Source organism: Thamnophis elegans, chromosome 12, assembly GCF_009769535.1.
Source record: "Thamnophis elegans isolate rThaEle1 chromosome 12, rThaEle1.pri, whole genome shotgun sequence".
Taxonomy (NCBI): Eukaryota; Metazoa; Chordata; class Lepidosauria; order Squamata; family Colubridae; genus Thamnophis; species Thamnophis elegans.
In genome coordinates this window covers 11,346,363-11,368,330 of record NC_045552.1, presented here as the reverse complement: position 1 = coordinate 11,368,330, position 21,968 = coordinate 11,346,363, and the positions used below count along the sequence as shown (strand labels likewise).

Here is a 21,968-nt window from a genome sequence, read left to right as displayed (position 1 = left end):
ATTTTCTGTATTAGAATATGACTTACTCCAAAGTGTAGCTACTGTTCAAAGCTATAATGCTACTGGAAAAAATGACTTATGAACTGTCTTCGCACTTATAACGGACATAGCATCTCCATGGTCGTGTGATCAAAATTTAAGTGCATGCATTTATGACAGATGTAGCATCTTAACATCATAAGATCACCATTTCTAACCTTCATGGCCCGCTTCGGACAAGCAAAATCAATTGGAGGAAGCCAGATTTGCTTAGTGACCGCATGATTCATTTAACAACTGTGGCAAAAAGGTTGTATAATTGGGTATGACTTACTTAACAGCCATCTTACTAAGAGCTATGGTTGTGCAGTGGTTAGAATGCAGTATTGCAGGCTATTTCTGCTGATTGCCGGCTACCAAAAATTTGGCAGTTCGAATCTCACCAGGCTCAAGGTTGACTCAGCCTTCCACCCTTCCGAGGTGGGTAGAATGAGGACCCAGATTGTTGGAGGGCAATAAGCTGATTCTGTAAAACGCTTAGAGAGGGCTGGAAAAAGCACTATGAAGTGGTATATAAGTCTAAGTGCTATTGCTATTACTTAGCAATGGAAATTCTCATCTCAATTATGCTCATAAGTCAAGGACTACCTGTACAATTAAAAAAAAGAGGAAATTAAAAACAGATTTTTAAAACAATCATACACCAACCCTTCACTTTGCTTCTTTTCCTCACAGTTCCCGTCAAAAGCCCCCTTTTTGTAGAGTACGAGGCTAACAGCGTGGTGACTTGGATTGCTGGCATGGAATACACCCTGCACTGCCAAGTGAAGGATGCCCGACCACCAGCTGAGATTTCCTTCTGCAAAGGTGAGCCCATTGCTTGAGCATCCCAGCGACCGTTTCCTTCCCTCTCCTTGCTTTTTTTTTAAAATCCATGTCAGCGGCTATATACATTCTTTCATAGTCAGTAGGAATTGCAGAAATTGCAGAAGTTACCGAGCATCGGTAAATTTTTCATGGGCTTTTTGTGCAAAACACAAGGGAAACGGCTGTGTCTGTGAGGGGTGAGAAGTTCAAGACAGATACAGCAATTCATGGTTACTTTGCAGAAACTGTTACTGGGGAAAGTCACCCTGCAAGCCGTCATTTGTGGATTCAAAGCCTGAGATAACAATTTATACCAGGGGTGTCAAACTCAAGGCCCGCAGGCCGCATCCAACCCACGGGGTGCTTAGTTCTGGCCCACAGGAGCTGCCCTGAAAACAGTGAAAGACTGGTCCACGGCCCTCCCAAGTTTCTTTTCCACTGGAAGAGGGTTGCAGGAGGCTGTCGCCGCCGAAAATGGAGCTCACAAAGGCCACATGGAGTTCTCCTGAGTGCCGTTTTTGCTGGCAGAGGATTGCAGGAGGCTGTTGCAGCCGAAAATGGAGCTTGGGAGTCCATTTTTGGTGGCAGAGCGGTCCTTGGATATGATTATTCTACACTATCATGCTCCTATTTATAAAACTCAGTGCCTCTGGGAAAGGTAAGGATGACTACTGCGTTTGTGGTGCAATCAGAACATTGCGTGTGTTGAAGTTGTTTTAACGCAAACCAAAGATGCCTTTTAAAAAACAAGTTTACATCATATTCTTATGCGTGCCAGTGCTGTGTGTGAGGTAATTTAAGGTGGTTCTGACAAGTGTCGTCGGCATCTTCATATCCGGTCACATGGGCAGCAAGCCACTCCCATCCAGTCGCATGGACAGCAAGTCACTCCCACAAAGGAGGCCACACCCACAGAGTAGGTTCGAACAATTTTTGAAACCTACCACTGACTCAGGCCATCACAGGAGCCCCCGATACAAGTGACATCAAGCTGGCCATGCCCCCCTGGCCATGCCCCCCTTGAGGTCAAGCACAACCTTGATGTGACCCTCAATGAAATTGAGTTTGACACCTCTGATATACACCATGGAAAAGGCCACCAATGAACAAACTGGAGATCTAATTGCACTGAATGTTGACATGGGATCCCTTAACGTTCTCCTTAGATGTCTTAGAAGAGAACCGAGGTGGCGCAGCGGTTAAATGCAGCACTGCAGGCTACTTCAGCTGACTGCAGTTCTGCAGTTCGGCTGTTCAAATCTCACCGGCTCAGGGTTGACTCAGCCTTCCATCCTTCTGAGTTGGGTAAAATGAAGACCCAGATTGTGGGGGCAATATGCTGACTCTGTAAACCGCTTAGAGAGGGCTGAAAGCCCTATGAAGCGGTATATAAGTCTAACTGCTATTGCTATTGCTATTGCTATGTCATTGTACCTTGTGTTAGCAGAACACAAGCAGAAGATGCTTCATTCTGAGAAGGCATGCACAAAACAGCCATTTGGAAGTGGCTTTGCAAAACAATGCAACGTCTTGCTTCTACCGGTAGCAGCAATTGCGTTGCTCCTCTGACTTCCCTTTCCATTAGTTCCAGATGTTGGAGGCTGCATCCGGTCAGCTACTGGAAGCCTGGAAAGAAAGTTCTGACTCTTCCAACAATTTGGAACTGCCCGTTGAGGCTCTGAGACAACATAAATTATCTTTATAATACGAAGAGACTTGCGGGGGTGGGAGGGGTGGGGGGGGAAATGCCGCACGGAGAGGAATCACAGCTGTCTTGCCCAGGCAAAATAAACAGAGGCAAAAGAAGGATTGCGAGGCAGAAGATATCTCACAAAGCAATGCAGGCAATTTACCCATGGCTGTCTTTCCAATTTTAGCTAACTCCCATCTACAAATATTTCCAAGCCCTTCTTCTCTTTCGCTCACATTCTTGTGGCTCAGTTCATCTAATATGTGGATTAGATTAAAATGAGGTTGGAGTACTTGTGGTTCAACATCTTCAGCGAAATAATTGAATACTAGATGAAGTAAAACCCAGGGCATCACTGGATGTGTTAATAATGAAGCTGCACTTTAGATATTTTGGCCATCAAATGAGTCATTGGGGAGGACTCTGATGCTTGGAAAAAAAATCAAAGGCAATTGATAAAAGAGGCCAAACGAAAGCAAGGTGACTAATTTCTGATGATACAAGCAGGTGCTTGTAAGGACTCAACGAAACAATACTCAGTCCTGGAGAAATAATGTCCATCAGGTCATAAAAAGTTGAAAGTGACTGAGTGATTATACAACAAGTTTGGGAGCTCAATCATCGTCTTAATACGTTATAGTGACATTGGATCAGGGGAGGGCTACTATGGGTTTGTCTGCGTTCGGAAGAACCCATAGCTAATGTTATTGGCTGGTTCAGAGAACCTCCAAATCCCACCCCTGGCTGGCCTGGCCTACCCTGCCCCTCCCCTCCCCTCCATCCCCTCCCACCCCTTCCCTCCCAGGAGTCTCCACGCAGCCCATTTTGGATGCCAGGTAAGTGCAGGGCCCACGTAGAGGCTTGGGGAGGGGGGAAAATGGGCCACCTGGGAGTGATGGAAGGCCGGAAAGAGGCTCATTTCCAGTCTCCGGAGGGCCTCTGGAGCCTGTGGGAAGCAGTTTTCACCCTCCCAGAGGCTCGAGGAAAGCCTCCGGTGTCTGGGGAAGGTGAAAATGCTCCCCCCCATGGTGCAGGAGGCTGATTAGACCACACCCACCATGGCCACGCCCACCCAGCAACTGGTAGAGAACCCGTTGCTGAAATTTTTGAAGCCCACCCCTGCATTGGACGTCACGTGAAGCCGAAACATTCAATTGGGCAATGCACGTTACATGAATATAACAATTCTGTTTTTGTAGTCCAAGTTTGATATTTAATACGTTACCTGGTTTCTCTGTCCTTATTTAAAACTGGCAAAGGGTGTTTCTATGTAGAATTTTCAAACTTTTTCGGACTCTTCCTATGCAGATGAAATGACTAGTCAGGAAATGGCCTGAATGACCTTCGCATCAACTTCCTAACAATTATAGGAATTACAGTAATCCAGTACATCGGAAGGGCACTGGGCTAATAGAAGCTGTGGTTACAAATCTGTAGCCGTTAATGTGTGTAATCTGGAGTTTTATTACCTTTTTTTTAAAAAATCCAGCTGACAAAGAACTGGCAGATGTGACATCTACTATCCAACCGGGCTCTGCAGACAAACTCTTCAGCACTGAGGCCACGTTGAGGTAATAAAGAGCTGAACAAGGGTCTCAAGGAGATTGACAGCTGTTAGTTTTTCTTACCCAGTTGGTGAAATTTCAGGTTGCTAAGAACCAGAAGACATAAATTCGTATCTCGTGTTTGCCATGAATTCCTTGACGGGTCTTCACGAAAGCAATCCGCAGTTGAAGCTCACTATTCTTTTGCAAAATGGAAATAAGATGTTGAAAAGCAAAGGGTTGCCCAAAAGGTTCTAGTCCGGTGTTCGTTAACTTTTTCTGGACCGAGTGCCCAAAGCGTGCGTGTGCCCAAACCCCCCCCCCAATGCAATGCTTGCACGCCCTCGGGCATGCATGCTTCCATGTGCCTCCTGCACATGCCCCTATGGCCCTCCGCTTGCCCCCTGTGCATGCGCACAGAGACCAAAGACCAGCTGGCCGGTGGGAGGCATGCACACATGTGCAGCAGAGCTGAACTGGGGCGATGGCTCACGTGCCCACAGAGAGGGCGCTGCATGCCACCTGTAGCATGTGTGCCATAGATTTGCCATCCCGGTCCTAGTCAGACCCCACCAGTTCAGGACTCCTCTTGCAATACTAATGTTGAAAGCCTCCCCTGTGAGAAATCGTAGGTGACACCGGGACAGAATTGTAAAGGAAAGCAGAAATAAGCTATTAAAGCCATAAAAAATGAGGCCACTGGTAGTTTATCTCATTACAACTCAGTCCAGGTAGTGAGAAACCCGGGAATACAGTACAATACAATAGCAGAGTTGGAAGGGACCTTGGAGGTCTTCTAGTCCAACCCCCTGCCTAGGCAGGAAACCCTATACCGTTTCAGACAAATGGCTATCCAACATCTTCTTATAAGACTTCCAATGTTGGGGCATTCACAACTTCTGGAGGCAAGTTGTTCCACTGATTAATTGTTCTAACTGTCAGGAAATTTCTCCTTAGTTCTAAGTTGCTTCTCTCCTTGATTAGTTGCCACCCATTGCTTCTTGTTCTACCCTCAGGTGCCTTGGAGAATAGTTTGACTCCCTCTTCTTTGTGGCAACCCCTGAGATATTGGAAGACTGCTATCATGTCTTCCCTAATTCTTCTTTTCATTAAACTAGACATACCCAGTCCCTGCAACCATTCTTCATATATTTTAGTCTCCAGTCCCCTAATCATCTTTGTTGCTCTTCTCTGTACTCTTTCTAGAGTCTCCACATCTTTTCTACATCGTGGCGACCAAAATGGAATTCAGTATTCCATTCCAGGGAAGAAGCATTGCAAATCGTTCAAAACATTCTACTTTGATTAACTCACTATAAATGAGGGCGGGGACATTCCAGAACCAGTGTTGGAAGAAATATCCATTTGGTTCAGTTCCAAGCTGGGATTAAAAATGCTGGAAACAACATGGAGGATGATTGGAAAGATAGGTTATTGAACAGAACCGTAAAGGCAGTTCTGGGTCAGCTGCAATGTTTGAATGAATGGATGGATCTTTATAGGTTTCTGTGACTTTGAAGTCTGAACTGTTCTGGGGGTCGTGGTGCAATGAAGGGGATTGTGTGCTGAAAGGGTGTTGGGCAATTCCTATTGTGGCTAATGGCTTTCCATCCTGTGTTGGATCTTGGGTGAGGGGCTGCTTTCTAATCCTACCATCCTGCCTTTGTTAGCTGTCAAACTTTGCTGCACAGAGTTTTGAAATATCCTGTCTTGAATGGGCTTCTGCTGACAGGATTTGCTTTGCTTATGAATAGAGCTATCTGGACACTCATCTTCCTCTTTGAATAAGCTCTTTATCTCTCTGCTGGCATAAGGAAAGACTTGGGGGCTGCTTTCTTGTCTTTAAGAGCATGTTTCTCCATTTCTCCTTTAGGGAAATATAATATTCTGTCTTTTTAATATTTCCCAAAATATTTCATTCTTTTAGGACAGGGGTCGGCAACCTTAAACACTCAAAGAGCCACAAAGATCCTAACAGGAAGCTCACCCATTCATTTCTGAAGCCGACCGGAAGTCCGGTTCCCTCACCATAGAGTCTCTCCTCCTAGCGCGGCATCCTTTTTCCTCTACCTGTCCTAACCAAAAAGCCTATCAATTGTGGAACCAACCAGTGACAGGGAGCCACAGCAGAGGGATGAAAGAGCCACATGCGGCTCCAGAGCCGCAGGTTGCTGATCCCTGTTCTAGGAGGTGGGTGGGTGGGGGCTTCCCACACCAGTTTCCAAGATTCTGTATCTACCTCTAATCTAGCCCTAAAGATCCCTTACTGAAATCTGTGTAGGTCCTTTATCTTTCCCAGCTTCAAGGGCTTAACACCCCACAACTATTTTTTTTAAATGTTTTCTTCCAGGTTCACTCCCCAGAGTTCAGACAACAAAGAACTGCTGACCTGCAAGGCTGTGAACACAGTGACTTTAATACCAGTCATTGTCAGCTTCACCATGAATATCCTGTGTAAGTTGCTTGGAATGCTTTGTCAGGCCTTTTACCCCAGGATTAAGGAAGTGTCATCAAAATAACTGCACAAGGGCTCAAGGCAACTCTTATTACCGTGTTAATAAAAACAGACAAACACAAAAGAAAGTGGGCTGGGGAGAGAGAAAGGAGGAGGATGGAAGGAAGGAAGGAGGAGACAAGACAGGAGAGAAACCACTCCGAGTAAACGTAATGAAGAAGGGGACGGAAACCAGGAATGCCATCTAAGGAAAGTAAATGGATAAGATCAACCAAGGGAATCGTTGAGATCAGAGACAGTATTCCAGCCAGTTGTGAACAGTTCTGGAGAACCGGTTGTGGAAGTTTTGAGTAGTTTAGAGAACCGGCAAATATCACCTATGGCTGGCTCTGCCCCAATGTATTTGCTGCCTCCCAAGTCCCAGCTGAATGGGCATCCCAGCTGATCCGCTGGGTCTTCTTCTGTTGCCCTGATCAGGAGAAGGAAGCTGGAAAGCAGGTTAGTGGGGTGGGGAGGGAATGGGGATTTTGCAGCAACCTTCCCCTGCCACACCCCACCAAGCCACGCCCACCACATCACTGCCACAGAACTGATAGTAAAAAAAAAATTGAATCCCACTACTGATTGAGATCATGAACGAGACCGTTCTTAAAACAAACCAGCTGGGGAATTCTGGGAGTTGAAGTTTTTGCCAAGGCTGAGAATCAGTGTTCTAATGAATGAAAGGTTCGTCAACCTTGGAATACAGATGAAGCTTTGTGGGAGGAAATTACAAGGTGCACCATACACCAGGCAGGATGCTAAGAACTTCCAAAAGTTTAGTGCCACTTCCCCTAAGTGTCTAAAATCTGAAGTGTTTTTGATAGTGGTTCTTTTTTTTTTTGACAGTCCCACCTCAGCTGCCTGTCATCAAGGGCTACACAGGAGTAGTGGTAAAAAACAAGGAACTGAAACTGACCTGCATTTCTCCAAGTGGGAATCCTCTTGCTACACTGCAGTGGCTGAAGGTGAGCAGAAGAAATTTAATAAAGTATTTAAGTTTTGGATGAATAGGTTGCTGTATGAATAAAAACCCCAGCTTGGAATTTCTGGATTGGAACCCAGTAAGGGAGGGAATAATAATGACAGATGTGCATTTTCTTTTTTCTTGGTGCAAGAATTTTGCTTTATTGTGCTCACATCAGAGACATACTTAAATTAGAATATTTTTATTTAATAGTTGCAATTAAACTTAACAGTAATTGCATTCCTTAGTACATGGCTAGATTTGCACAAAATGCTTAACTTGGTTGCTGAGTTAACCAATATGGTTATTGTCTTGCAGCAATGGCATTCAAAGCTAGGATTAATCACCTACCTATAACTAGTTTACAAATGGTTTAAATGGTTGTTCCTTGTTTTAATAAGGTTTCCTTTATAATGCCTCCAATTTACTGCTTTTTTGACGCAATGACTGAGTGCATAAAATGTGTTTGACTTGTTTCATTGCCTTAGTTCATTTTGTTGTATTTGCATGTTGAATCCTACTAAGTTCATACAGTACATTTCTCCGGGTTCTCCCATTGTGCCAAACACTATCCAATAATAAAACTAATCTTAGCCTATTGTGAGAATGCAGCTGCAGCTAAGTCTTTAATTGATTCACTTAAATATGTCTTACCAACCTAGTTATTTGGGGCACATTTGATCTGTGAGCAAATTCACCCAAGGAAATGTAATTCATGGGGAGGGGCGTGTGCAGCTTGCTTAAGCTGCTGAATGCCAGCATGGAATGCGGGAAGTCCTTGACTTCTGACTGGTTGCTTATTTAATGTTCATTTATATCCGACCCCAAAAAGGGACTTATGATCCAGATTTGAAGCTTTTGACATCCAGCCCACCCTTCCAATCATGTGACTTCATTTTGGGCAATCAACAGTCAACCTGCCTTCATGGCTGTTTGTTTGTTTGTTTGTTTGTTTGTTTGTTTATTTTGTCAAACATGTACGAGATAACAGGTGTAAGTATAAACATGGACATGAACACAGGAAATGAGTATGAATAAATGGGGGCAATAGGACAGGGAGGGTGGGTGAACTTATGCTTGCCCCAGTGGTGGGTTTCAAAAATTGTTGGAACCTACTCTGTGGGTGTGGCCTCCTTTGTAGGAGTGGCTTGCCGCCCATGTGACCAGATGGGAGTGGCTTGCCGCCCATGTGACCGGATATGAAGATGCCGACGACACTTGTCAGAACCACCTTAAATTACCTCACACACAGCACTGGCAAGCATAAGAATATGATGTGAACTTGTTTTTTAAAAGGCATCTTTGGTTTGTGTTAAAACAACTTCAACACACGCAATGTTCTGATTGCACCACAAACGCAGCAGTCATCCTTACCTTTCACAGAGGCACTGCGTTTTATAAATATGAGCACTATAGTGTAGAATAATCATATCCAAGGACCAGTGGTGGGTTTCAAAAAAGTTTGGAACCTCTTCTGTAGGTGTGGCCTGCTTTCCGGGTCCACTGGTGGAACCTCTTCGGTTTGGTAGATTTGACGAACTGGTTGTACCGAATAGGTGCGAACTGGTAGGAACCCACCTCTGGCTTGCCCCCTTACAAACCGCTTAGGAAAGGGGTGAGGTCCATACTAGATAGTTTAAGGTTAAAGTTATGGGGGTTTGAGGATGTTTATTATCATTTATGTCTGACCCCAAAAAGGGGACTTATGATCCAGATTTGAAGTTGCTGATGTCCAGCCCATCCTTGGAATCATGTGACCTCATTTTGGGCACTCAACATCCAACTTGCCTTTATGGCTGTTTGTAGCGTCCTATGATCACGTGACTGCAATTGATGATGTTTCTTCTGGAAACTGACATTGAGCCTCCCATGCTCCATTTTCACTGGCAAAGACAGTTTCCAGGGCAGCCCCATGGGCCAGATTTAAGCACCCCATTGGCCAAATCTGGCCTCTGGACCTTGCGTTGACAGCCCTGTTATAAGGGAAGGACAAGCAAGGAAGGCAAGAGACTGATGGCTTTGAAGGGGCATTGTGGATGGTGTATGATGAACCAGCAGCTAAGAGCCACCCTGTGCCAGGGTACCGCTGCTTCCAATGGCTGCTGATCCCTCCTTTGCTCCATCTGTCTTGCTCTACAGCTCCTTCATCTGCCTTGTCTCTGCACGTAGGCAGAGATACAAGGGAGGGGAAAGAATAATGGCTTTCACTTTCCTTGTCTTCTCCTTCTGTAGTGTTGCATTTACATATCATTAAAGAAGGAAAGAATGCTCCTTTGCATAACATTTATATGTGCAAATGTACAGAGATAAATGAATGTAAATAGAAGTCAACTTAGCTCCAGGTCATGGGTGGGTGGGTGGGATCCACTCAGTGGTGGGTTTCAAAAATTGTTCGAATCTACTCTGTGGGTGTGGCCTCCTTTGTGGGAGTGGCTTGTCACCCATGTGACCGGATGGGACTGGCTTGCCGCCCATGTGACCGGCTATGAAGATGCCGACGACATTTGTCAGAACCACCTTAAATTACCTCACACACAGTACTGGCATGCATAAGAATAGGATGTAAATTTGTTTTTTAAAAGGCATATTTGGTTTGCATTAAAACAACCTCAACACACACAATGTTCTGATTGCACCACAAACGCAGTAGTCATCCTTACCTTTCACAGAGGCACTGGGTTTTATAAATATGAGCATGATAGTGTAGAATAATCATATCCAAGGACCAGTGGTGGGTTTCAAAACATTTTGGAACCTCTTCTGTAGGTGTGGCCTGCTTTCCAGGTCCATTAGTGGAATCTCTTCTAACCGGTTCGGTAGATTTGATGAACCGGTTCTACCGAATAGGTGCAAACTGATAGGAACCCACCTCTGGATCCACTGACTGTCTCAGTTTGCTGACCATGTATAAGCTACATTTGATGAGCTTGGACGAGACAGTTCTTCAAACAGAGAAGAACTGTCATATATTTCATATATTTAATGGTCCCTTGTAAAGTCAGACCCACAAACCTCTAACATGTTACTTCTAGGCCAGGGGTGTCAAACTCCAGATCTGGCCTGTGGGGTGCTTAGATCTGGCTTGCTGTATTGTGGCCCACCAGTGGCCAGCAGAGCTGGAAGCAGATTCGAATAGTGAGGAGGTTGGGAAGGAACATGGGCCAGTCCTGGAGTCTGGGGAAGGCTCTGATGAAGGCTCTGTGTCAGAGACAGAATGGGGGGCAGAGCCATATTCCAGTTATCAGCTGTCTTCAGAGTCAGAGATCAGTGAGGCAGGTGAATAGCCAGAGCTTGTTCCCAGTGTGCGCATGAGCAGAGTTGCCAGACGAAGGGAACAGCTAAAGGAAAGGGACCGACTTGGGAGTAAGGCCACAGGTAGACAATAAATGGCCCTTCCCAGAGGAAATAAGAGGAGCAAAAGGGGAGTGGAGTTTGCAGGAAACAATAAGTTCGCTTAATTGGTTTGTGACTCTCCGAGAGTCCTTGCCAAGTTTTGCAGATATCGGCCTGGCAGCTCTCCAAGCCAGATAAGGTCTGTGACCATAAATCCTCCCTTGAGCTACCACAAGTGCCCCTGACATGAGTGATGTCAAGCTGGCCATGCCCACCCTGGCCACCCCCACCCCACAAGGTCAAACACAACCCTGATGCAGCCCTCAATGAAATCAAGTTTGACACCCCTCTTCTAGGTTCTTTGATGGGACTGCCTCCATCCTTGAGGTGTCAGACTCATCGTTGGGCATCATCTCAAGAGATAGTCTTCTGCCTTTCAGAACCATGAAGTGATCTCCAGGAATTGGGAGACAGATGACACCAACCAATTGTCCCGAAGTTCCTTGAGCCTGAAAATTACACCAGAAGACAACATGGCCATAGTGAGCTGTCAGGCCCTGAACCAAGTTTTATCTCTGCCCTTGCAGTCCAACATTGTTCTGAAAGTGACATGTGAGTCCCAGCCAGTTTCTTTAGCAATGATGTCCTTCTTCTTTCTATGTCTATTTCCAGGGGTGAAATCAACTTACCTTTGCTACCTGTTCGCGAATGTGAGGGCGCGCATGTGCAGGACTTCTCACCACCGCCGCTACTGGTTCGACCGAACCAGATATCTAACCTGCTGAATAGCACCACTGCTTGTATCTAAGGCTTCTTCTTCTCTGGTTAATTTCTGTAGCTGCTGTCTCCATTTCTCCTTCTGTTTCTGTATAGAAAAGGTGGTTCCAAGATGCATTAGACAATCTGACAACTGTGATTTTTCAAACAAGGAGATAGATACACTCTAACGATGTGCCCCAGCAGCCGTGTTAAAAGCAACGGCTTTCTTCTTTTCGTAGGAGAGAAAGATATACTGTGCACTGTGAAAATGCCCGCCCTGTGATGTGGGGGGGAATTGGGGTGTCTCTTCCATAACAACGGATCACTTTCTTCCTTTCCCTCCCTCCCTCCCATATTTCTGAACGGCAGTTCCCCCTGAGCAGGTGAAAATCACAGGCTCCAGCAGCACTGAAGAAAATCAAGAAATCTTCCTGACCTGCTCCACTTCTACAAGCAACCCACCGGTGATGCTACGCTGGTGGCTGGGATGGAGAGAGCTCAATGCTACCGAAACTGCCATTTCAGAGGTAGGCAAGACCAAAAAACTGGAGGACCACGAGGCAGGTGGAATGGTTGATCTGACTCACCTGGAGACCAATTATTCCTGGACACTGAGGTTGTTCAAGGACAGTGTTGGCTTGGTCTGGGACCAAAAAATGCCCTTAAACAGTGTTCTGACCTAGGCTTTCCAAAAGCACGAAGCCGACTCCTCGTCCTGATAAACCCCCTTTTTATTTAGTTTGAAGTGAATTTCTCTCCAGCAAAGTCCCAGCCAACGGTCTTTCAAGAGATTTCACAACTACAGACCTTTATCAGGCTTGGAGAGCTGCCAGGATGATATCTTCCAAATGCCACGCTGTAGCAGACCATACTTGGCAAGAAGTCAGGAAAACAGATCTTCACGCTGTTGAATGAATGGAGTCTCCTGAAAATTTCCTTCTCCTTTCACTCTTCTTTATTCCGTATGGGAGGGGCCATTCACGGTCTACCTGTGGCTTTACTCCTCAGTCAGCCCTTGTTCCCTAACTGTTCCTTTCTCCTGGCAGCTCTGTGCATGCGCACACTGGGAACAGGCTCCAGCTGTTCTTCTGCCCCACTGATGTCTGACTCCGAAGGTAGCTGATAACTGTCAGACGGCCCTGGCCCCATCTCTGCCTCCTACGCAGAGCACTCATCAGAGCCTTCCCCAGACTCCAGGACTGGGCCATGTTCCTCCTCAACCTCCTCACTGTCCGAATCTGCTTCCAGATCCACTGGCTGCTGGCAGGCCCCAACGAACAGCAGACTGGCTACATAGATATCTTTTTTCTCCTTCTTGGCAAATAGTAGTCACTGAGTAAAGTATGCTTTCCCCTTGCAGGCAGAGTATGGAGGAATGGTCACCGTATCCAATCTGACATATATAGCATATCGAGAGGACAATGATCTTCCCCTGATCTGTGAGGCCTTCAACGAAGCCATCATGTACACCAAGAGTGCTTCGGTTACTCTTAGAGTAACATGTGAGGATGAGTATGGGAACCAGCAGGGTTATGTTGTGTGTTAAGCTTCTTTTCTTCCTGCTAATTGTTTTTTTCCCCTCCTTCCTATTTTTTTAACTCCAGATCCGCCTCAGAAAATCTGGCTTAATGTGCCACCACCAGAGACATATTTTCGAGCCGGTGTTGAAATCAAACTCATTTGTTTTGCCAGCGGTGGGAACCCTTTGCCTCGTCTTGATTGGTACAAGGTACCCCAAGCACTTGAACATCCTCTTCTTGAGACCACTGTAAGGAGTTTTAGTGAAGACTAAAAGACTCCATTAGCATTGGTCGCACAGTCAGCCGGATGTTTAAAGCCTGGATTTGGCATTTTTATGCACTTACTAGCTGATAACCCAGTGTTGCCAGGGTATTTATTTACAGGGGGAAAATGTCTGGACCAAATGTAATTTCTAATGTTGGATTTCCCCCCTTAACATGGCAACTCCACTGTGCTGTACACTAGAAGCCATTTAAAGGCACAACAGGCTGCATCTTAACAGAAAACACACCCCAAGGTGTTTTAGCATTTGTCTCCAGAGAGTAAGTCACCTGTGTACCAAGTTTAGTTGAAATTGTGTCAGGCATTCCAGAGTTATGGTGGAACACACACACACACACAGACACAGACACACACAGCCGTCTATATATAGAGAGAGATACCATGGTTATACTATCATTTTTCAGCCTTGGCAATTTTAACATATGTGGACTTCAACTCCCAGGATTCTCCAGCCAGCATTCTGGAGTTGGAATTCCACACACATCTTACAAGTTGCCAAGTTTGAAAAACACTGGTTTAGACCAATGAACGATGAGCTTCTCTGGTTCATTTAACAAGTCATGCTTGAAGCAAACCAAGGCTTAAAGTGATGTTGGTGTGCTGTTTCCATTCCAGAGTTGATTTGGTAATCCATCTCCTGTAAAGTACTCCAGATCAGACCTAGAATGACAATCATTGACCCAGTTTTTACATTTCAGGTCAGCTCTAATCAGTCTTAGGCAAAGCTGCGTGCCCGATTTGGAAAAAAAAAAGGCCAAGAATGAAAGTTGCAAACTTCCCTTTGCCTGGAGCTCATTTCCTATTATCAGCTCCTCCTGCAGGCATTTTTCTTTGAGCCAGACTTAGATTAAATGAAAAAAAAAATAGCAGAAGAAAATAGGGGAAGAGTCCTTCACTTACAACGAGAATTGAAACTGGAATTTTGTTAAGTGGCTCCTATCTGATTTTATGATTTTTTTTCTTACCCATGGTCATTAAGCGAATTCAGCTTCCTCCATTGCCTTGGCTGGTCATAAGCCCCTGGGAAGGTCGTACATGTGGATCACATGACCATGGAGTGCTGCAACGGTGGTAAATGCATACCAGTTGCCAAGTACCTAAATTTTGATCATGTGACTGTGGTGATGGCCCTCTGGAGGCTTCTGGAAGGCAGAAATTGGAAGTTTGGGAACGGACATCCAGTTTGCGCATCCGGAGGCGTCCTGAAGCCTCTGGAGGGCGAAACACGGCCCAACGAGCAACCAGGAAGTCCATTCCTGAACTTTCGGTTTGCATATTGGTCCATTTTCCGCCCTCCCCAGGCTCCTAGAAAGCCTCTGGAGCCTGGGGAGGGTGAAAAACGGACTTACCAGGTCCACCGGAAGTCAGAAAGCAGGCCGTTTCCGGCCTCCGGAGGGCCTCTGGGTAGCGGGAGCAGCCATTTTCGCCCTCCCCAGGCTCCAAGAAAGCCGTGCGCACGTGCGCAAGGCAGCAGGTGGGGCTCATGCACTAATACGCAGGAAGCACGGCACAGGGGGGCATTCAATTATGGGGGTGGGCATGCAAGCACTTGGGTATGTGCTTTTGGCACCAAGGTGAAAAAGATTGGCCATCACTGGTATAGACAAAACAAACTTAGTTTTCCTAAAACAAGCTGACTTTTATCATTTGCAGGTGACGTGCACGCTTGCTGGAGGAGTTCGAGTACAGCTACGGCAGCCTCAGGAGAGTGGAGTTTCGAAACCTTGTCCGGGGAAGCAAGTGAGTGAAACATCCAGGGCTGGAAACCAAATGTGGCTTTGAAGGCCACCCCACCTCCCAGTGTTCTGGTTGGTTAATGGGGGCAGGGGCGGGAATCAATGCTCCTCCTTGTTATGAAATCTTCTTTGATTGTTTGTTGTGACACCCACCCTACATTTGCTTTGATTCCTTTGTTACCTTCAATCATGCAAAATTGGAATTTGAGCACAGTGTTCTCAAACTATTGATGGCCTTCCAGTTCTATTCTCATGTCTCCACTGGCCAAAATATGCACAAGGACTTCAATGAGAAGCCTGTTCTGAACCAGGGCTCTTAAACTGTCAGCTCCTGGAAATGATGTGACATGATACTGGCGTGTCAAGGAATATCCCTCTCGTCCTTGTCTAGGCAGTAGGGTTGTCTCTTCTTCTTCTTCTTCTTCTTCTTCTTCTTCTTCTTCTTCTTCTTCTTCTTCTTCTTCTTCTTCTTCTTCTTCTTCTTCTTCTCCTCCTCCTCCTCCTCCTCCTCCTCCTCCTCCTCCTCCTCCTCCTCCTCCTTCTCCTCCTCCTCCTCCTTCTCCCTCCTCCTCCTCCTCCCCCTCTCTCTCTCCTTCTCCCTCCTCCTCCTCTCCCTCTCCTTCTCCTTCTTCTCCTCCTCCTTCTCCTTCCTCCTCCTCCCCCTCCCCCTCTCCCTCTCCCTCTCCCTCTCCTTCTCCTTCTTCTTCCATATCCATCATTGGACATTGGTGATCGGGTTAGCGATCCTATTTTTATCAACAGCCACACGAAAAAGTGCTGCTGAGTTTTGTCCAAACCAGTCCCTTAGATTTTGAAGCCATAATGTTCTTCTTCGGCCTGGATCTCGTTTGCCTTCAATCTTTCTCTGGGGGATTAAGTGGAGTGCGTCGTATTTTTCCAGATGTCATGTCACATGTCCAATATATTCCAACTTTCACTTTTTTATGGTTTTGATGATCTCCCAGGCGGCTTATCACCTCCTCATTTCTAATTTTGTCAATCCAACTTATATGTAACAACCGCCTCTTTTTCAGAGTTGATTTATTTGATCTGAGCCTGCTGAGAGTCAGCTTAACAGTGTCTTAACTGCTACCTTTCCATTATGCTTATTGTAATATGCATTGCTTCCACAGGACATCAAGTTAGTAAGGGAAGGAGCATCTTCAGCCTCATCTGGGAATATCATTTCCAAGGAGTTGGTCTTGATCACGACTCCCAGTGACAATATGGCAACCTACCGTTGCAATGCCACTGGTCCTCCCAGCACTCCCCCAATCACTGCATCTACTAGTTTGTTGGTCCAGTGTAAGTTAAAATTCAGCACACGGTGTGCCCGCGCACAAACACACATGTACACACACCCAGAATGGGAGTTCTAAGAGGGTGTTGTGGCCCAGCAGTGGCCAGCTGAGCTGTTGGTGGACTCTGACAGCGATGACCATTATGGGACTGCTCTGGAGGATGAAGAAGACTCTGAAGGGTGTTTGGAGTCAGAGCAGGGACTAGAGAGGCCTGTTGGCCACCAGGTGGCATCTGAGTCAGGGAACAGTGAGGAGGAACAGAGGGAGGCTCTCCCTGATTTACGTGTGCGTAGAGCTGAGAACAGAAGGGAGCAGCTGTGGAGAAGACTTCATAGAAGGAAATAGGGACAGGTGGCTACTCTTGTGGCCCCTCCCAAAGAGCTTATAGGTGGAGTGACAGGAGGGGAATCTTTGCTGGAAACAACAGTCCACTTTACTAGCCGTTGAGAAAGCATTCTGTAAGTCTAATCTTGGCTTCTTGAAGATAGCGTTCTAGGCTCCTAGCCAAGGGGTGGCTTTATCTCCGTCATTAGTCATGGTAGACAGCCAAGCCTGTGCCTGCATATTCATTAGAATCACGGGACAGAACAGAGGGTGAGTGGAGGGATGGAGAGACAGAGAAAGATGGATAGATATAGAATACCTTTTAATATGGGAATTGTCTTATTAAAGATTAGAAAAAAGAGGTAGACATTAGAAACTGGGAAAATATTATGCATACAGTCACACAATATAAGTTACTATAATTAGTATGTATACGTAAATGTTAGAAGTTGTAAGATTACTCAGAAAGTCATTAAGAGTTGAAATATGAAAAAGGGCAAGAGATGATGGATAGATATAGAATACCTTTTAATGTGGGATTTATTTCATTAGAAATGAGAAAACAGAGGTAAAAATTAGAAATTGGGGAAATATTATTATGCATATTGTTACATAGATATAAAGTACTAAAATTACTAAGTACACATAATTGTTAGAAGTTGGAAGAGTACTACTATGTATACTTAAATAGTATTATTATTGTTATAAGTATTATGTATAAAGTAAATTAACCACAAGACAATATACTGTTCACTAAGTAAACATGTTAAAGAAAAAAACATGAGAGAGAGAGAAAGAAAAAGACGGATGCACAGATTGGTACAGAATTCTTAGTGGTCTCCGAGATTGGCTGATTGCTGCAGACATTACCCAATGAGGTAACAGTGTGAATGTATGTGGGGCTTGTTGGCTGGGGAATTCTGGGAGTTGAAGTCCATGCATCTTTTAAAATTGACCAAAATTGAACTACCCTGCACTAGACGAAATTGGGGTTGGGTAACTCGTAGTACAATGTTTCAAGAAGACACATCAGGGATGCAGATCCATAGTGAGTCCAGAAGAAGTGGGCATTGAAGTGCATTGAAAACTAGTATGTTATGGAGAAAACTAAATGAGGGAATTTGTCTTTCTCTGTGCTATCTAATAAATGAGAATATTTGTAGTTCCAGGCTGGAATGAGTTACACTAGCACTGATAGGTAAAGGCTCCCCTCGCACACATGTGCTAGTTGTTCCCGACTCTAGCGGGCGTTTCAAAGCTGAAGAGCCAGCGCTGTCCGAAGATGTCTCTGTGCCCTGTGGCTGGCATGACTCAAAGCCAAAGGTGCACATAACGTTATTACCTTCCCATCAAAGGTGGCTCCTATTTTTCTACTTGCATTTTGATATGCTTTCGAACTGCTAGGTTGGCAGAAGCTGGGACAAGTAAAGGGAGCTCACTCCGTTACGTGGTGCTAGGGATTCGAACCGCTGACACTGCCATCCTTCTGATTGACAAGCTCAGCGTCTTAGCCCCTGAGCCACCTAATTTGGGTAATGAAAATGTCTGCAAGAAAACAACCAAGTTCAGAGCGCACCCGGGACTCCTCCATGCAGGGTTTTCACATACAAAACATCAATCGATTGAAACAAGCTGCACTGCATTTTCTGCTCCCCTGAACGTTATGTTCCCAAGAGTTGTGAAGTGCACTGTAAGTGAGAAAAATAGGAGCCGAATGTGAAAGATGATGGATAGGGAGTGATCGTGCAAATCTGAAGTGTTCTTTCTCTCCCTAGTTCCACCTCTGCATGCCACCATTACGGCGACAGACGAAAAGGTGAGACGTGGCCAATCGGTGACCCTGACCTGCAAATCAGGCAGCAGCAACCCTCCTGCTCGTCTCACTTGGCTCCAAGATGGGAAAAGGTGAGCAATTCTTCCAATGACCCCCTTCTTCAAGCTTCTCTTGCTGTCTTAGTAGATTTTGCCTCTTTCTGCCAAGCTTCAATAGCCCTTAGACATATACACAGCCTCACAGTGCTTTACAGCCTTCTCTAAGCGGTTTATAGAGTCAGCCTATTGGCCCCCGACAATCTGGATCCTCGTTTTAGCGACTACAGAAGGATGGAAGACTGAGTCAACCTTGGACCGATCAGGATCGAACTCCTGGCAGTCGGCAGAGTCAGCCTACAATATTGCTTTCTAACTACTGTGCCACCAGGGCTCTTAAATCACTCAGGCATAGCATATGAAGGTCATTCCTTTTGGGTTTTTCCAGTAGCATCAAGTCACTGGGTTTGGGGCTCTTTTCTGTAATTACTGGATCGCCTGTGGAGTCTCAAGATTAATTTTGCATCCGGGGTTGTTTGCGGGGTAGAGTAAAAAGAAAGTTCAGGAGGGCAGATGTATTGGTGTGATGGAAGCTGTGCCTGTTTTGCTATGTGTGTTGCAGCTGGAGCTTCAATTGCACCATCACAATTGCCTCTTGACTTTCTTGACCACACCCTGTGGACACCCTTGGTTGCATCAAATCAAGAATCTGTCCTCTCGTATTAAGAGGAAGGTTGGTGTTAGAGGGAAAGCTTTCTACATTCCCTCCAGATTAAGTTTTGAGGACCCCCTTAGATATGCCAGATGCTTTCTTCAGCATGCGTCGTGGCTGCGTACTGGAGACCCCATTTGGGTCATGTGTCTTCCCACAATGTCACACAAAACCCGCGAAGGAGAAGGAGAAGAAGATTGTCTTTGCTGTTCAGAAAACCTTCCTCAGCTGCCACTTCGTATTTCCACCATTGTTCCTCCGTCCTGACCCATCAGGCTTCCGACTTCCCCAGGCTTCGGCTGTAACATCAACAGAAGAACTGGACAGCTGAATCAGTCCCCAAACTTCACTCGGTCGCGCTTTCTGTTTCTGACAGCAGCATGATGTAGGCCTGTCAGAAAACGTGCGAGTGGGGCTATGAAGGCATCAGGTCTTGTCTCTTGCTCATCCCCGGCAGCTGAGCTATGTCAGTAGATTGTCTCTGAATGTAGAGGTTCATCTCTGGACTCTTGTCAGAAACATTAAGTTGTGCCGTGATAATCTTCATGCGTTCTCGCCTTCAGGCTGGTCGGCACCAATTTAGGGCAGAGGAAAGCAGAATACGGAGGATTCTCCGCTTCCGAAAGGGTGACTCTGGTGGTGTCATCTGCAGATCACGGGAAGAGGGTGGAATGCTATGCCTACAGCTCTGTTCTCTTCGAAGGTGTGAACACCTTCTACCAGCTTACGGTGCTATGTAAGTATGGAAACGTCCCTTCACTGCTGTTCGTTTGTTGAGCTCTGAAAATGAAGCTTTTTGTTCAACAGCTTTGTTCAGCTGGCCCAGAATGCAGGCGGTTGTGTGTGCTCCCAGAACAGCACATGTTACACCTCTGCTCCACTGCATCTGTCGCCAGCTTGCCTCTGGGTACAATCCAAACTGTTGCTGTAAATCTTTAAAGCCCTTCGTGGCATGGGAGTGGCTGCCTGAGGGCACCTCTCCCTACTTACCCATCCCATTAGGTCAGGCAGAGGAAGCCTGCTGCGTGTACCATCAACTAGGGTGTTCTGACCCAGCTCCCCAAACACGACAATCCCTCTGATGTGAACTCAAAAGATTCCTTTATTAGGAATGCCAACAGCCCAGGCAAAAAAAGTTTCTCTCTCAACGCAGGCTAACAAGTCTGTCCAGCAAGCAGATGAATAGTTGTCTGCCACACTTATTCATCTCTGCCCCCTGTCTTTTATCCCCAGAGCTAGACTGGGGCCTCATTAGCAGCAGTGGCTCTTCCTTCCCCAGGATCGGCCCATAGATTTCTACTGCTCTCCTCTCCTCTGCCTTCTTGCGCAGCTGTGCATCAGGCACTGGGCCCAGCTGTTCCTCCTCTTCCTCATCAGCCACCTCCAGACCTGGGGGCTGTTGACTCTCTATCTGAGGGTTGACGGACAGCCCAGGCTCTGTTTCTGTCTGTCTGCCAGCTCCATTCCCCCCCCCCTCCTCCTCCTCCTCCTCCTCCTCCCTTGTTTGTTCTCACTGTCGGGAAATTTCTCCTTATTTCTAGGTTGAATCTCCTCTTGATCAGTTTTTATCCATTATTCCTTGTCTAGCCTTCAGGTGCCTTGGAAAATAGCTTGACGCCAGGGGTGAAATTTAGCAGCTTCTGATAGGCTCTGGAGAACTGGTAGCGGAAATTTTAAGTAGTTTGGAGAACCAGCAAATACCACCTCTGGCTGTCCCCAGAGTGGGGTGGGAATGGAGCTTTTGCAATATCCTTCCCCTGCCATGCCCACCAAGCCACACCCACAGAACCGGTAGTAATAAAAATTGAATTTCACCACTGCTTGACCCCCTCCTCTCTGGGGCAGCCCCTCAAATATTGGAAGACTGCTATCATGTCTCTCCTGATCCTTCTCTTCATTGGACTAGCCATGCCCAGTTCCTGTAACCGCTCTTCCTATGTTTTAGCCTCCAGTCCCCTAATCATCGTGGTTGCTCTTCTCTGCCACAAGGTCCTTCTGGGTTGAAAGGATTAGCTGGTGACATCATTGTTGCCCAGGAGATGCCCAATTGAGGGTTCCTTTCATGTCTCTGGAAGGAGCTAGAGTGAAGGATGGGAACTCAACACTTCCCTAGGGCAGCACTCGGGCCTTGAACATGGGCTTGCTAAACCCCCCTCCAACCAGCATCCTACCATTCTCCTGGACACTATGCAAAATTGTTTAATTAATAAATAAATATTATCAATCCTTCCCTACAACTGATCTTAAAAGTGTCCTGTTCAGGCAGATTAATATAGTTTGTGCTTCAATAATAAAATTATAATGTGTTCCTCTGGATCATTTTATGAGCCAATTGGAATGCTAACTGGTATTTGTTATGTATATTTAAGATTCTATAACACCAATCCCTGAATAGACCTGCAGAGTTTGCGGTGGACACTGGCATTCCGCTGCCTTAAAAATGATGTTTGATTACTAGGATCATACATGGATAGAAATCTCCGAGGCAGGTAGATTCCTCAAAGAATAGCTTTATTGGAAATATCATATTGGCACAGATCTGGGGAAAACGGGCTCTGAAGGTTCCCGTGGTTTTCACCTAATTAAAAGTAAAAGTTTCCCCACTTTCTCAAAACAATAACTCACATGATCCAGTCAGGGCTCTGTCTGG

General features: G+C 45.9%; 1 protein-coding gene across 1 annotated transcript in view; it reads left to right on the top strand.

The window, feature by feature from the left end:
* NPHS1 (NPHS1 adhesion molecule, nephrin) overlaps positions 1–21,968 on the top strand; it is a 53,668-nt gene that overhangs the window by 8,137 nt on the left and 23,563 nt on the right. Inside the window, exons 4-15 of the mRNA XM_032227730.1 lie at positions 715–846; positions 4,026–4,107; positions 6,431–6,534; positions 7,424–7,542; positions 11,315–11,486; positions 12,003–12,160; positions 12,994–13,135; positions 13,238–13,362; positions 15,090–15,176; positions 16,306–16,477; positions 18,573–18,702; positions 19,882–20,054. Of these exons, the coding sequence (XP_032083621.1) occupies positions 715–846; positions 4,026–4,107; positions 6,431–6,534; positions 7,424–7,542; positions 11,315–11,486; positions 12,003–12,160; positions 12,994–13,135; positions 13,238–13,362; positions 15,090–15,176; positions 16,306–16,477; positions 18,573–18,702; positions 19,882–20,054 (1,596 nt within the window). The remainder of the gene's footprint in view (positions 1–714; positions 847–4,025; positions 4,108–6,430; positions 6,535–7,423; positions 7,543–11,314; positions 11,487–12,002; positions 12,161–12,993; positions 13,136–13,237; positions 13,363–15,089; positions 15,177–16,305; positions 16,478–18,572; positions 18,703–19,881; positions 20,055–21,968) is intronic.